Source organism: Culex quinquefasciatus, chromosome 3, assembly GCF_015732765.1.
Source record: "Culex quinquefasciatus strain JHB chromosome 3, VPISU_Cqui_1.0_pri_paternal, whole genome shotgun sequence".
Lineage (NCBI taxonomy): Eukaryota > Metazoa > Arthropoda > Insecta > Diptera > Culicidae > Culex > Culex quinquefasciatus.
The window spans coordinates 180,407,341-180,423,671 of record NC_051863.1 but is presented as its reverse complement, the minus strand read 5'-3'; the positions used below and the strand labels follow the sequence as shown (position 1 = coordinate 180,423,671).

General features: G+C 37.0%; 1 protein-coding gene across 2 annotated transcripts in view; it reads left to right on the top strand.

The window, feature by feature from the left end:
• The first annotated feature begins 402 nt into the window (after positions 1-402).
• The window catches only part of LOC6044058 (protein bric-a-brac 1), a 354,872-nt gene continuing 338,943 nt past the window's right edge, over positions 403-16,331 (top strand). For both annotated transcript variants that reach the window (XM_038266132.1, XM_038266131.1), the window contains exon 1: positions 403-2,802. In XM_038266132.1, coding sequence (XP_038122060.1) covers positions 1,633-2,802 — 1,170 coding nt within the window. In that variant the 5' untranslated portion in view covers positions 403-1,632. The remainder of the gene's footprint in view (positions 2,803-16,331) is intronic.

Sequence of the window (16,331 nt, the reverse complement as noted above, 5' to 3'; positions counted from 1 at the left end):
AGCATTCGCCCGCGCGCGAAGGTGGGGGATCGTCATCGTCATCGCGAGCGAGCGAGCGTTCATCATCACTGATGAGAGAGTTTGGGAGCGAACTGGTGGAAGTGTATTGGTGCCGTCGCCTCGGCCTGCTATGTGCAGCAAGTGTGTTTACAAAAAATAAACAGCAAAGTGCATGGCGCTCGGCTCGCCCTTATACAAAACAGAGCGCGCTCTGGGAGAGTGTGTGCGTGAGCAAGTTTGGCGAGCACGTTGTTTTTGCCTCATGTGTGATGAATTGCATGACTGTTTGGCTGGCGAGAGAAGGCAAGTACATAACACGATTTGCTCTCTCTCGCGCGCGCCGCTCTCTCGTTGACGGTGTCTGGCCGCGCGATTCCATTCAACGGCGGCAGCAGTCTGTCAGTGGTGCTGTCAGAGTCTGTCAGTGCGGTCCAGCGTGTGTGAGTCGGGGCCTACTTTGTTAGTACGTTTTTGATTGTCGTTGCGTCGGGTTGTGTCGTGGGCTCATACGTTAGGAACCGGACAGCCGATTCGGGAGCGCGCGACGCACACGCGGGTAAACAATAGAGGGCGGAGGAAGAGTGAGCGATAAACAATAGTGAGAGCGCGTGAGTGTATGTGTAACAGTGTAATCGTGCGAACTGTGTCGTCACCAACGGCCATGAGCTCCGGCGAATCTAAACGATTATTATAAATAATTACAAGTTTTGCGAAAAATATTGCCGTAGCTGCGCAGCAGCCACATTAAACAGCTACATCCGAGGACAAGCAGAACAAGAAGAAGAAACAGAATAGAGGCAGCAAAAAATACATCAAGAGCAATAAAATTACTATTGTTTGGATGGATTTATAATTTTTATTGTTTGCGCAATAAAAGTAAATATAGCGCGAAGCGCTTAGCCGGGAGAAGAACTTGAAGCGGAAGATAAAAATAATATTTCCATGTTTTTATTTGCCGACCCCTCGACCCCTTGGCCCCCGAAGCTGAAGCTGCTCCAGTGAACATAGAGAACAACCCCTGAAGCTGGGAAGAAGACAGAGCCGAAACAAACAAAACAAAAAAAAACGAGCGCCAAAACCTTTTAGTGGAAGTAATGAAAATTTTCGGTAATTATAATTACCAAAAATGAGAATGAGCAATTAAACTGCGAGTTAGGGAAGGAAAAAAGTATGAAAATCAAAGTGAAGGAAGAGAAAGGGCGGAAGAAACGTGAAAACAAGGAGGAAAAGATCATTAAAACCACAATTGAGTGACCAAAAAAAAACTGGGAAAGAAGATATTTCAAAAGGTCGAAAAATTCGCGCTAAAAACGCGACAATTGCACCACGTGTGTGTTGGTGTGTGCGCGGTGCGATGACACAATAGTGAAGAACAGCTCTCCTCGTCACAGGAACTAGAACTCCAGGGGAGCGGCGAGAGTCGTCTGTATCTGTGTGCCCCAACCACCACCATCGGGGAAGTTGTGTGCGTGTGTTGGACCCGGTTTCGGGAGATTGTTTTGATTAGAGGTGACGACCAAGACGAAGACGAGATTCTGTATCAGTGTTTGCCGCGACATGGTTCCGTACGAAGCCGGAAATTAAGAAGTGTTCTGTGTTAGAAAAGTGTTTGGACTTACGGAGCGCGCCAAGATGCCCTCGGACACGCCACCACCGATCCACCTGTCACCGCACGGGTTGGACACGGAGCGCCGTCCGGCATCGGTTCCCTCAGCCATCGCTGGGTTGACTGGATTTAAGCGAAGCAGTCTGCTGGACAAATCTTCCGAACCCGTGCTGAAGCCCACGATGAACCAGAACCAGCAATTCTGTCTTCGCTGGAACAACTATCAGACCAACCTGACCAGCGTATTCGATCAGCTGCTTCAGAATGAGTCCTTCGTTGACGTAACGCTGGCCTGTGACGGTCAGTCCATCAAGGCACACAAAATGGTCCTGTCAGCGTGCAGTCCCTACTTCCAGACGTTGTTCTTCGAGAACCCCTGTCAACATCCCATCGTAATCATGCGGGACGTCAAGTGGCCCGAACTGAAAGCCATTGTCGACTTCATGTACAAGGGTGAGATCAACGTGAGTCAGGACCAGATCGGACCGCTGCTCAAAATAGCTGAAATGCTGAAAATCCGTGGCCTGGCCGACGTCAACGGTGACCAGGAGCTAAACCAAATCGAAAACCCAGAGCCGTCGGCAAGTGGCACCGAAGAGAGCAACTCCAACAACAGCTCCCTTTCGCGGGAATTGGCCAAGACGCTCGAGAGCCGTCTCAACCACAGTGACCCGTCCCACAATAACAACAACAACAATAATAACAACACGCCGAGCCACATGCCCAAAAAGCCGCGAACGTCGCGCGACCACCAGCGTGAAATTTCAGTCCGGGACTTCCCCCGCGACCTGTCCCGGGACATGTCCCGTGAGCTGAACGCTGCAGCAGCTGCCGCGGCCGCAGCTGCAGCGGCGGCTGCCGGCGAGTGGCCCCTGGGTTCGGGCCTGGACACCGTGCAGGCCTCCACGCCCAAGAGCAACCGCAAGCGGCGTTGGCCCTCGGGCGAACGGAGCAGCGTGGGCAGTCCGGCCGACAGTACGCCCGATCAGCTGGAGGTGCCGTCGCCGCTTCCACCGACACCGTCCTCGCAGCAGTCCCAGTCCGGGGGTCCCACCGGACCGCCCCAGTTTTCGATTCCCCCGGCGCTGGACCAGTCGGCGCTGGCCGGGCTGTCGTCGCTGTCCACCATGACGAACCATCCGGACGATATGGAGATCAAGCCGGGCATCGCCGAGATGATCCGCGAGGAAGAAAGGGTGAGTTTGGAGATTTGTATTTGTTTGAAAATTTAAATGGCAGCTCACCAAAAATGTAATGTGTACAAAATAATCATTCTTGAGTTTTCAAAAGATTTTGAAAAGATTAAAAATCTTGAGGTGAAGCCGTTGATCATTTTCGAAGAAAATTGATCATAACTTTAAAATATTCTGTAATAAATTCAATTTAACGATTTTCATCACCAAAAAGGAATCAGCATGTGCTGGTTGTTGCCTTCTTGGAGCCACTGAAGGAATTTTTGACCTAAATCAATTGTGCTTCAAAATTTATATAATTTTGTGGCACAGTCATTGACGTCCTCGTTGGCAATCATTGATTAATGACGATTTCCATAACTTTACAAGGAATGGGATAATCGTTGCCAAAAGGAATCAGCATGTGTAGGGCACTATTCTAAACAGCTTGTTGAAGGAATTTTGTCAAAATATTGAAAGCGACGCAAAATTTATATCTTTGAACGAAAAACCATGACAATGATGGAAGTCTTCACGTTAAGTAAACTACGAAAACGTTGATGAATTTTGAAAAGCTCCAAGGGTCATAATTTTCTCAGTCAAAATCTGTCCAAATCGTTAAATGGATTGCATTTTTAGATACATTGGACAACATCACAATTAGAATATCCTAAACTAGTTTCTGAAACGCAATTTAAACAGATTCATGAAATAGCATCAAATTTCAAGGCATTTTCAGCGGAACAAATTTCATAGTAAATGTGATAAAATGTTGTTCAATAACAAATAAACTTTCAGCAAACTGTTTCCCTTTTTTTGCTTAAACAAACATTCAATAGTTCATTTAAAAAAAATGGAACTTTTAAGCAACTTTACCGGCAGGGATGCCAGGTCGGAATTTGAAAAGTCTGGACTACTGCGAAAAAAGTCTGTGCATGTCTGTGCACATAATTTGACTTAAACCCGAACATCAACGATCGTCTCAAAAAAATGATGAGCTGGGGGTGGGGGGGGGGGGGGTTTTGTCAAAACCATCCTGACTTTCAAAAATCGAAATTTCGCTCCGTTTTCGGAAAATCAGTGTATATCTGTGTCAGATTTAAAAAATCTGTGTTTGTCTGTGCATCACAAAATGTCTGGACACAACATCAAAAATCTGTGTACGTACCTGGCATCCCTGTTTACCGGTCCGTTTGGCGTTATCAATACAATTTGCACACTTTTAATCAAACCGGATTTTATATATAAATTTTCAAAGCAATTTTTTTAACACTACAAGATAAACTGCATGAACATTTTGAGGTCTACCCCGGATCGTGTTTTAAAAATGGAAATATTAAAACAAGCCTTACCGGTTAAATATAGTTTGAAAATTTAATTGAAATTCTATAATTTTTTTCAGTATAAATTTATAAGCTGTGTAGCTTATGTATGACCCCTAAAATATTAAAAAAAAAAATACTAAAACAAGCTTTACCGATTGAATAAAGATTGAAAACTAAGTCGAAATTCTTTCAGTATTTTTTTAATTTAAGTTTTTTTGATGTTCAATTTCTACGTGGTCTTATTTATTGTTTAGCTTGTGTATGACCCCTAAAATATTCTAAAACGGTTTGGAACAATTAAATCCTGGACTTGTATATCCAATATTTTGCAAATAAGTAAATAAAGAAACATGAAAAAAAAAACAATTTTTGTTTGTGATTTGATTATACGAAATCCCTTACAAACCTTCGGATAATCGATCTGTATTCATTCCTGTGATTCCTTTAGAAATATAATATTATTATTTGTGTGTGACTAAAAAAATCATAACTGCAGTGCAAAATATTGAAGTTTTGTTTATCCAAAATCAATAATTCAGATTCCAAATTATTTGGTAGTGCTTAGTCTATTGATCAAATTTTCATTGAATGCATTAGTTTAATACTAAAATGTTTTGTTTCCTCAGGAAAAGCACACTATTATTCGATTTTAAATCATTTCATTTTATCCACGCTTAAGTTAAACCGAAGAACATGGCAAATTTGTCATTCTGATTTGTTTATCGCTATAAAACAACAATAATTCTATTCAAATTGCGCAATACATTTTAAATATTATGTGTTCAAACTTTTTTCCAAAAATAATTTTATTATTGCCTAATAGTTTGTTTTTTTTTTTCAACTGTGATATTAGATTGAGCAAACATAACAGTTATGGATTTCGCTAGGTTTTTTTTACCAACCTTTTCCTAGATTTGAAGATATGAAACAAACAATTTCTATGCTACCAAGTCAATATCTGAAACATTCATAGTTGTAAGGAAAATTCAAATCTCTATACGAGCACAAATCGTCGCCATCGTGCTAACTTGTCGTACGTTCATTTTGGGCCAAATTGAGTTAAGAACGCCATTTTGTGCAGCTCACAATGCCTCACCCTTTGACCTTCACAGATCCCCAAAATTCGATTTCAATCCTGAGATATTCAACAAAAACCGAAAAAACTCCGTGCATTTTTGTCACTTTACATATGAAAGTAGTTTCAATCTTGTCGTGCTATCTTGTCACTCCATGAAAATTGATGTAAGTGCGACAAAAGGCCAAAGGATTTCAGGCCAGGAAAGTCAGGATGCGTTTGTCGCACGTACAAGCTAGACTACCGTAAACATTTGTAATTATAACTCGGGACTCCAGCAACCAACTTCAACCAAACTTTGGGACAATGCACAGAATGGTGAGCCAAACAAAACGTGTTTGTTATTGTTTACATTGCGTGCTCACGTTTTTAAATATTCAAGGTCAAACATTAAAACGCGTTTTTCTCGGAATGTCAAAATGGCGGGTGCGACAAGATAGCACGACGACGTCGAAATGAAACAAAATTGTAACATCGTCGCCATCGTGCTAACTTGTCGTACGTGCATTTTGGGCCAAATTGAGTTAAGAACGCCATTTTGTGCAGCTCTCAATGCCTCACCTTTTGACTTTCACAGATCCCCAAAATTCGATTTCAATCCTGAGATATTCAACAAAAACCGAAAAAACTCCGTGCATTTTTGTCACTTTACATATGAAAGTAGTTTCAATCTTGTCGTGCTATCTTGTCACTCCATGAAAATTGATGTAAGTGCGACAAAAGGCCAAAGGGATTTCAGGCCAGGAAAGTCAGGATGCGTTTGTCACACGTACAAGCTAGACTACCGTAAATATTTGTAATTATAACTCAGGACTCCAGCAACCAACTTCAACCAAACTTTGGGACAATGCACAGAGTGGTGAGCCAAACAAAACGTGTTTGTTATTGTTTACATTGCGTGCTCTCGTTTTTGAATATTCAAGGTCGAACATTAAATCGCGTTTTTCTCGGAACGTCAAAATGGCGGGTGCGACAAGATAGCACGACGACGTCGACATGCTATCTCGAAAAATAAAAGTTGAATTAAATTTAATTGAAATAATAGTTTTTTTTTAAGAAAAAACATTAAACAATATAGCAAAAAATATTTGTATTTAGTTATTCACGATCCCAAAAAAATGAAAAATTGAAAATTAAAATTTTTAACAATTGCTTAGTTCCCCAAATTTAGAAAAAGGGTGAAAATGTTTATTATTTTCAAAATTTAATTGTATATTATCAACAGTTATAAAAGATAACCAAAATCCTTTGTCTTATGTTCGATTGGTACCTCAGTTTGACAGTTCTCGTGCTTCGATTGGTACTTTTGGTTTGAGATGTCCGTTCTCTAATAAGCTCCAGGCTCTCTACTTGGAATGGGTACATTTTAATGTAAGACAAATTAAGCAAAACATATAAAAAGGCAACTATAAGTTTTTAAACAAAGAGTGTATCCAGCAAAACACCCAAAAGGCAAAAAAAGAAAAATTGAAATCAAATAACACCGATACAATTTACACCTTCCTAATTTACCTTATATTTTTACTGTGTAGCTTCTACCTGCTTGTTTATTATAACGATTGAAATAAACTGCTTGAAATAATGTTCATTTTTTTAATCTTTGTTTAACATACGATAAATTTTGTTAGCTAAGAAAAGAATTCTCCGTCCTTTGTTATTTTTCACTACCAATGTACGGAAGGTTGAATTCCTCTCTTTCTTCCAGTCCAGTAACAATTAAGATGAAAAATATCCATATTCATCGCATGATTGCAAGTGCCCTTCTATAAATAATCTCATTTTCTACGCATCCACAACTTTATCCAGCAAACAGCGGCAGTTGTTTGCCACAGCATAAGTATTTTCCTCAAAACACACACACACACACAAACAAACACAACCACCAAGAAATCATCGTCGGGGATCATAGCGTACGTTCTTCAGGCTCAAACTATTAAACTTCTTTTTAAGTGTGCGGGATACACAAAGGCACAAGAAACACACATGAAAAGGCAAGAACGAGACGATCCGAATATAAGTTAAACGAGCAAACCGCGGAAAAAGAGGTTAGAAATCGTATGGAAACAATATAACAAATAATAAACAGTCCCCTCGTCTTGACACCTTCCCCCTCCCGGCACAAACTCTTGGTTCAAGTTTATTCAAATTGTTTCATGTGAAATGACGAATACTTCTAAATTATTTTGTTCTTAATTATTTTGTCTTAGGTTATTAATAATTTCAAAAAAATTCAAATTTGTTTATTGATTTGAGTTTGAGTTGTCAAAACATCGAATTAATACAAAATTGTGCTAATTGCGCTGGATTTACCCCTCAAACGATCGCTTACCGCGAAGAGGTCGTATTTTCTTGGCTGGAATTTTCTGCAGAGGAAACCGGGACAAGTGTCTCTCTGAGTAAGACGCGACGACGCGAGAGGGGGAACGCCGGGAATTAAAATGTATATTTTAATAATTTTCCTCTCATTCGCGTGTTGTGTGTGTGTGCGCGCGCGTATTTGTTCTCAAGACTTTATTGTAAACGAAACCGGTGGTGGAACGTTTTTTTTTTTTCTTTCTTTTATTATTTTTTAAGAGTTGTGGCTCCTCGAAATAAGAAACCCCTCTTGAAAATGAGTCGGCCTCGGGATCAACATATGGGGCATTAAAATAAATAAAATGTGTGCACATACACATTTTCACTCGTAAATATTATAACGTAATTTGTTGAACGTTTTGTTCGGCAAGCGAAAAGGCGGCAACAAATGGTTTTACGGTTATTGCACACAGGCCATACGTGTGCTTGTTTTTTGGAAAATTTTCAACTTTGCAAGTATAAAATATGGTTCTAAACATTTTGAATATTTTTTCCATATGATATGATTCAAATAAATTGAAAAATGTCAACATTGACAAAAAAGAAAATGAACCTTTATGAGTTTTCAAATCTTAATTTTTTTTCAGCCTAATTTTAGATTCTTTGTTTCAAAATTCTCTAAATCGGTTCAATTTTAATAGAAAAAAAAAAGTTTATATTTCTATGGACTGTTCTATAACAGTAAATTGCTTTTCAGCAAAAAAATATAGATTAAATGAAACAGTTATAAATGATTTGAAACTTTCGACGAATCAAAATTAAACGCAGCCTAATCTGAATTAAAAAAAAAACGTTACTTAATCCACCTTAAGGTGGTCAGTGCCTTCCTCACATTCATGTTGTATTTTAGGTTGTATTTACAAATTAATTTAAGAGTTTTTTTTTATTTTTTACCAACTCTCCAAAATAAATGAGAAAAGGGGAGGCTGTAAGTGAATTTAAAAGTGTTGATATGCCAAAATTAGGTGCACGATGCCCCCTAGTCTTAGTAAACAATGTCTCATGAGTTGTATATTTCAGTCAAAAGTTCGTGTAAATCTTTGTTGAGACAAAATGTTGTATTCAGCAACATAATTAATACAGACTTTTTCCAGAAGAGACGCAGACACTGCTTAAGCAATGTGGCAACCGGGCGATACGCATGCTGCGCGTCTCTCGCGCGTAAGCAAAAAGACCCGGCCTTTGAGGTTATGCAAAAATCACCCTTTTTCGAAGCTACAAAAAAAACTTATTCTTGGCATAACTCCAACAGTACTTCACTAAACAGAATAAAATTTAATAGGGTCTTAGGCGACCCCAAAACAAACAGAATAAGGTGGATCCGGCCAAAATCAGTTCAGCCAGTTCTGAGATAATCGTGTGAAAAAAAAAAAATATGTCTACACACATCCCCACAGACATTTATTCAGAATTTGTTTCTGAGTCGATAGGTATACGTGAAGGTATATCTAGGAGTCGTATTTAAGAAGTTCATTTTTCGAGTGATTTTATAGCCTTGCCTCAGTGAGGTGAGGAAGGCAAAAATGAGCAATCTTCATCTAATTAAATTGCTCTACCTACAAAATAAACGATGTAGGTGAAATTTGACTAGAGTGATTTTCTATCAGTTTAACAATATCTCAGAATCTAGACTAGGCTTGCCCAACTTTTTTGGCTCAATTTTCAGATAACCAGTAATCATAACTATGACAAAAATTTGAAAAATGTTTTTGCAAATCGCTTTTATGTTTGTTTTACGTTTAAACTGGTCTGGATTCAAATTGATTTTTGACGTAAATTTTTGATAAAATTTACATTTAAAAATATTAAATTTAATTTACTTTTAACAAAGTTGTTGACTCCATTAGAGCAATTCCAGCCCAAAACAAGATTTTTTAAGGTACTTTTTTCACGACCCTCTCCGATTTCAATGAAACATTGTAGATATGTTATCCTACACTTATATAAGCCATTTTTGTGTATATGGAGCCAGTTTCACTCGATACATGTAAATCGGCAAAAAAATCAGAGGTTGGTTTGAGCATGCATTAAAATATACATTTTCATCTATTCGACGTCGTCGTGCTATCTTGTCGCACCTTGAATATTAAAAAACGAGAGCACGCAATGTAAACAATAACAAACACGTTTTGTTTGGCTGACCATTCTGTGCATTGTCCCGAAGTTTGGTTCAAGTTGGTTGCTGGAGTCCCGAGTTATAATTACAAATGTTTACGGTAGTCTAGCTTGTACGTGCGACAAACGCATCCTGACTTTCCTGGCCTGAAATCCCTTTGGCCTTTTGTCGCACTTACATCAATTTTCATGGAGTGACAAGATAGCACGACAAATTTGGAACTACTTTCATATGTAAAGTGACAAAAATGCACGGAGTTTTTTCGGTTTTTGTTGAATATCTCAGGATTGAAATCGAATTTTGGGGATCTGTGAAGGTCAAAAGGTGAGGCATTGTGAGCTGCACAAAATGGCGTTCTTAACTCAATTTGGCCCAAAATGCACGTACGACAAGTTAGCACGATGGCGACGTATTAACAATACAAGTTTGAAGGCATTTGGTTGCATCATTGCCGAGATATAGCTATTTGATGTAAGCAGTTTCAAAAAAAAGGGTGCCCCGATATCTCAACATAGCTTCGACCAAATCGCCCAAAATTTTGGTGAAGACACGCTAAACCGGTTCCGTGTGCATGGCGAAAGCCGATTTTCAAAAAGTTTGTTTAAAAAAAAAGATTAAAATATTTTTTGTTTTTCATATAAAAAATCGACAGTTTTTGATCTTTCTATTTTTTGAAAATTCAAAATTTAGAAATCCGGCTTCGTCATGCACATGGGATATGTCTTGAAAGTCTTCACCCAAAATTTTAGCCAATTTGGACCGTCCCATCTCGTGGCACCCGTAAATCAACTCGGTGTTTGCTTTGCGCATGGCAAAATTCTGACCTTAAATTGTTTCTAACTCAGTTAAATCATGAAATATCTTCATGAAACTTTCAGGTGTAATTGAAATTCATCTTTTAAGTGGATTTAATATTTTTTCTGTGAAATTTAGTGATTTTCTACCCCTTAAGTGTTTTAAATATTTTTGTAATTCGTAATTTAAATATTGCTGTATCTCGAAGCCGTTGCATCGTATCAAAAAGTGGTCAAAAACAAACTTGTAGGAAATTGGACAGGCTTTCCGAAAAAAATACACCGAAAGAAAAAACATTCCATTTTTATGAGATTTTTTTATTTTTAAGTTGAAAAGTTCATGATTTTTTTCAATCAAAACTTTTGTGAAAAAAGCCTAAGATATTACAAAAAGACTCACGAAAAATGCAAGATGGTATGTATGTCTCTCCTAAAAAAAATACTGAAACTGTTTTTTTTTTTTTTCAAAAGTGCTATAAACATCCAAATTTTCAAAAACCGAACACGAGAGTCGATTTTCCAGACCATTTCACAAAAAAGTCTCCATATTGACCATTGTTATAAGTCCAATCCTTGTAAAGATACAGCGGTTTTAAAAATAAAAATGTTGAAAAAATGGGGTATTTGATGGTTTTTGATTGGTTTGGCGTGATTTTTCAGTCTCAAAAATATTTTTACCGCAAAGCTTATCCAATTTCCCATAGGTTTGTCTTTGACCACATTTCAATTGGATATATGCTCATTACATTGCTCATAACTGCATCATCCTGCATTTTTCGTGAGTCTTTTTGTAACATCTTAGGCTATTTCCACAAATCTTTTGAACGAAAAAAAATCGTAGGCTCACCTTCATTTGACTTTTTAACTTAAAAGTAAAAAATCTCATAAAAGTGGAGTTTTTTTTTTCATTCAGTGTATTTTTTTTTCGAAAAGCCCTTCAAATTTCCTACAAGTTTTTCTTTGACCACTTTTTGATACGATGCAACGGCTACGAGGTACAGTCATTTTTAAATTTCTAAATACAAAAATATTTAAAAAACTTACGCCCTCTTCAAATGTTATTTCCAAGTACAATTGGCTCCATATACACACAAATGGCTTGTATAGGCCTAGGATAACATGTCTACAAAGTTTCATTGAAATCGGAAAGAGTAGGGTACAAAAGTACTAGAAAAATTCCTGATTTCTAAATGAAACAACTGTCTTACATTTATCCAATGAGGTTTTGGTTTTTCAGAAAATACCCGTGAATTGGATTTTTTTCCGTCAAGATACGTGTCTAGCTCCAAACAGTGCTAAAAAGAATTACTTTTAATTTTAATGTCAATCAGAAACTAATGAAAATTCAACAGTCCCTGATGTATTATTACACATTGTTTGGTCACAGTATCTGTCGCCATTTCCTGATGAATATTACCATAATTTTTTTGTGTGTGACTAAGATAGATTTTTTTTTATTATTATTAATCGTTTATTTGACAATGAGCCAACGGCTCGTAGTAACTGACTAGTTTGTTTTGCTTTACATTTTGTTTACAAGCATTAAATAAGTGCAAATAAAAACTAACAATTAACAGAGAGACAAAAAACTATAGAAATTTAAGAGAAGAAACTTTTCACAACAGTCTAAAATTGTTCTACAAATAGTTTGATTTTTAGTTATTTTTTGAAAAATAATAATTAGGCAATGAAACACTTGATTAATTACTGTTTTGAATAATTTTTAAAATATTTTTTGAGTTATACAATGTCATGTTTAAAACGTTGCACTCTCAACCTGCTCCGAGTCCTCTCTGCAATCCATCAACCGAGCTCATTCTCGTGGCTAATCGATGCAAATCAGTCATCCTCTCGGAAGAAGAGGTTGGCCCTCTCTTTCTCCTCCTCTCTTCTAAACCCGAGACTTGTTGTTTTAGTTTCACTCATTCTTGACTACCGAACTCAAGCTGCTGCTGCTGCACCGGCCGACGGCGCGGCGGAACGGACGAAACAAATTAGAGAGGAATGATTAGACGAAAACAGCCTGATCCGACCGACGATCCTCTCTCCTCTTCCTCGTGCCAACCCGAACTATTCGCCGAGAACGACTTGAAAAGCCGACGACGGAGGGAAGCGAATTTTATGATGGATGAATGAGAGAGTGTGTGTGTTTATTTTTTATTAAATATCATAATTTATTTACGGATATCCCTTTCGCGTCTCACTTTTGACTTTTACTGACTTTTAAAAGTTTTTTTTTATTCGTTTCAAACAGTCGGCATGATTCTTTAAAAAAATAGCTCACGAGAGAGACAGAGTGAGAAACCCCTCAATTATGTTGGGCCTCGTGACGCCACAAATACGCAAACACACACACAGCAAACCAACCAAACCAAACCTTTCTTTTAGTACGCACATGCATATCGATGGAGTCGAGCGATAAAGAAATATACAACAAATAAATTACAACTAATATATATTAAAAAAGCAAGCAAAAGGTACGGCCGGCGCCACCACCAAGTCGCATGCATTCCATGTGGTGGTGGTGCCTTATGATTGCAGGTTATAATGTTCCGGAGAGTGGCAGTTGGGTGAGAGGAGAACAGTGGGAGCGGGCCAGGAAGAAGAAATAAAATAAATTCATTTCGCTTTATGGCTAAAATTGTTGCGCCACCACCACCACCACCGTGGAGCTCCAGAAGCTGCTGCTACCGAGTGGATGTGGGTATGTGAGTGTGTTTCAGTAGGTATATTTTATTGCTCTTCCAACATTTTATTTATATTAACGCTAAAAATATGACTTAATAGATCAATTTCCGGAACAATGGGAACGATGGAATGAAAGCTATTTAATGCAAGGTTGCATGAAGGAAGAAGTGAGGCGGCAAGAACCTTCGATCTATTACAATTATTTATAAAAAAAAGTCATTAATTGCATGTTAGACAAACTAAGGATTCGATCATTCAATTAGGTGATTATTACTTTTTAAACAACTAATTTTGCAAAATTATTGAGATAAACTTGCTCACTAACTGTGCAATTTATCATTCGATTTTAGTTGAAACTACTTTCAAAAGCTGTAATTTAACGTCAAAGTTCTGATAAGCCAACATTAGGTGCATGATGGAATTATAAGCTGTTCTTCTTTAAGTCACCTCATTAACTAGGTAGCTTACATTTAATTTTGTTTTTGTTTGTTATGTTACTACTTTAAGCAAATTTTTCGCACTTTTTACTTTAAAATGCAATAATTAGTATTGATATTGATATTGCAAAACAAAAATATTGAAACATAATCTGCGCAAAGTCGAATAAACAATGTTCAAATTCACTGTTCATGTTCAATGTAGAAACTTTTACCAACCTTTTCACATTTTTTAAGAGGTGTTAGTTGACACTTATTACTAATTTTATTTTTTTGTCTTAAAATTTAAACAAAAAATGATAAAACATATTTAAAAACAAAAAAAGTGAAAAAATATATCATAAAAAAACCTAACGATCGCTGAATCAATTAGTATTTTCGATCCTTTTTGAAAAAATAGTTTATTTTTAAATACTTTGACCCGAGGGGATGCCAACGACAATTCGTCCTTCGTTCACTACAGGTACCTAAAATGTTGCCACTAGAGGGTGACGAGCGGGAATTCGCGGGAAAAATTACCCGGGAAATCGACCATTTTTGGACCTCTCGATTCCCGGGAAATTCGGTCGAGACTCCCGGGAAATTTGAACTTATAAATATCGAAGCAAAATTATACTAACTAATTAGAAAAAACATTTGAAAAATCAATATTTCTCTAATCTTCTTTTTCAGTAAGTGTAAATTTTAACTTGTCAAAATTTCAATAACTAAAATTGAGAGAAGCCAAAAAAATGTGGACCCAAAAATTTACCTTAAAAATTATTTAGTAGTTACACCCCAGATATGACATCAAATGTTCTATTTTTAATAATTATTTTTTCTAATTATTTCTAAACGGGAAAAGCTTTTTCATGTTAAGTTCAATTTCCATATCTTCTCTCGAGCTCATAATTTAGTTTTTTGTGAACATTTGGGTTTTCCTGATAACTGTAAATATTTCTTAAATGAATATTTAATGTTGCTCTTTTGAGTCGTTGTTTATAATTTTGCAAAAATCCTGATAATGGTCAAATTATTTATAAGCTATATTAATTATTATTTTACAAAAAAAACTAATAACAAGTTTGTGCAACTTTTGAAAAATCACTCAGTGAGAATTAAGATAACATTTTAAACATTTATTTTGAGTCTAAAAAACTCAAGAAACGATTTTGTATTTGCAGATCTAGGAAAAAAATTTTTTTTATAGTTCCTCAAAATAATAAAGCTGCTTAAATTAACGTTTCATAGAGTTCGTATGAATTAATTGTTACTAAATTCATTGAAAAGAAACACATTTATTACTTTTCATTTTAAATTTTTGGCACTGTTGCCATAGCAAAAAAAAAAAAAATTGTCAAGTATTTTGTTTGAGATATTTATCAAATGTCCGCCATTTCAAGGTTCGTCTATCGGTTGTCCGATTATTCGAAGTTCCATATAAACCTTCGGACAATAGAGTCTGGACAGTATTTTTAAACTGGTTGAGTCATCAGTAGGGTACTTAGAATATGGGACTTTATCTCAAAACCTCGGTCCACAAGCTGAATATTGTTCCTTGGACTATTTAAGGACTCTGAGCCAAATATGAGCTAAATCGGTCAACATTTACCCATTGATACTCGAAGGTGAAGTTTGTATGGGTAAAATCGAAAAAATGTTTGGAAAACCCAATTTTCTCATGGTTTGGCCTGCACGGTGCGCTTTTTCCATCAAAATATTCCCAAAAGTGAGATTTTTGTTGAAAATTTAATGCTCTACAACTTTATCGAACATACCAAAGCTGTACAACTCGATCCTGAAAAGTTTTTAGCGATTTAAAAAAGTCATTTTTGTAAGAAAATCATTTTTTTCATCAACTTTAGGCTCGGGTATCAATGGGTTAATCTCAACCAATTTCGCTCAAAATTTGCACACATGCTTAAAATAACCCAAAAAACCGTTTTTCGCTTGTGGAGCAGGGGGTCATTTTCACTGGACACCCTAGTCATCAGTTGAAAATATTATAGTCGCTTTAAAAAGCATTTCAAATTGTTTTCAGTTAATTGCACGGCAAAACAAGATATGCAATGTTTTGTTACAACAGAAATTGATCATAATGACTTTCTACACAATGGAAAAAAAAAATAAAGTGTCAGTAAGGAGTGCAGCATCCAAGAACGAAACAAAAACCTTCTTTATTGAAACTCCAACCGCGGGTCCAACCGCCACCAGCGATTCCACCGGATCAGGCTTGGTTTGGTGTGTTGTTTGTACTTATAGCAGGGAGACGACTCCTACACTTGGGATGACTTAACAGTCTAACAACATCCAAGGCTGGGACTGACGTTTTACTTCCCCATCCGATGGAAGGTTGGAGCAGATGGGAATCGAACCCATGATCTCCCGCTTACTAAGTGGACAGCTTAACCATACGGTCAAGCCTGCTACGTTAAAAATTCGATTATCTGAAGTTCGATTTTGTATGGGATAGTGAAATCGCAAACATTTTGTTTTTTTTTTATCTTTTTCTTGCATTTAACATCAAATATGAATTCTGTGACCTCATTGTAGTCAAATTTGAATAGTTGAATGCCTATTAAATAACAAAATGCATCTTTTTCAATATTTCGTAACCGTTTTTTTGGCCGCCACCTTTGATTTACTAATCCACTTTAGCGTTGTTTAGGGGTCATACTTGAGGTCAACAATCAAAACCAAGACAACGGAAAAATTGGAAGGTGAAATAAAAACACATTTATTAATTATGGTATCAAACAATTATTCAAATGAAAATCCGCAAGG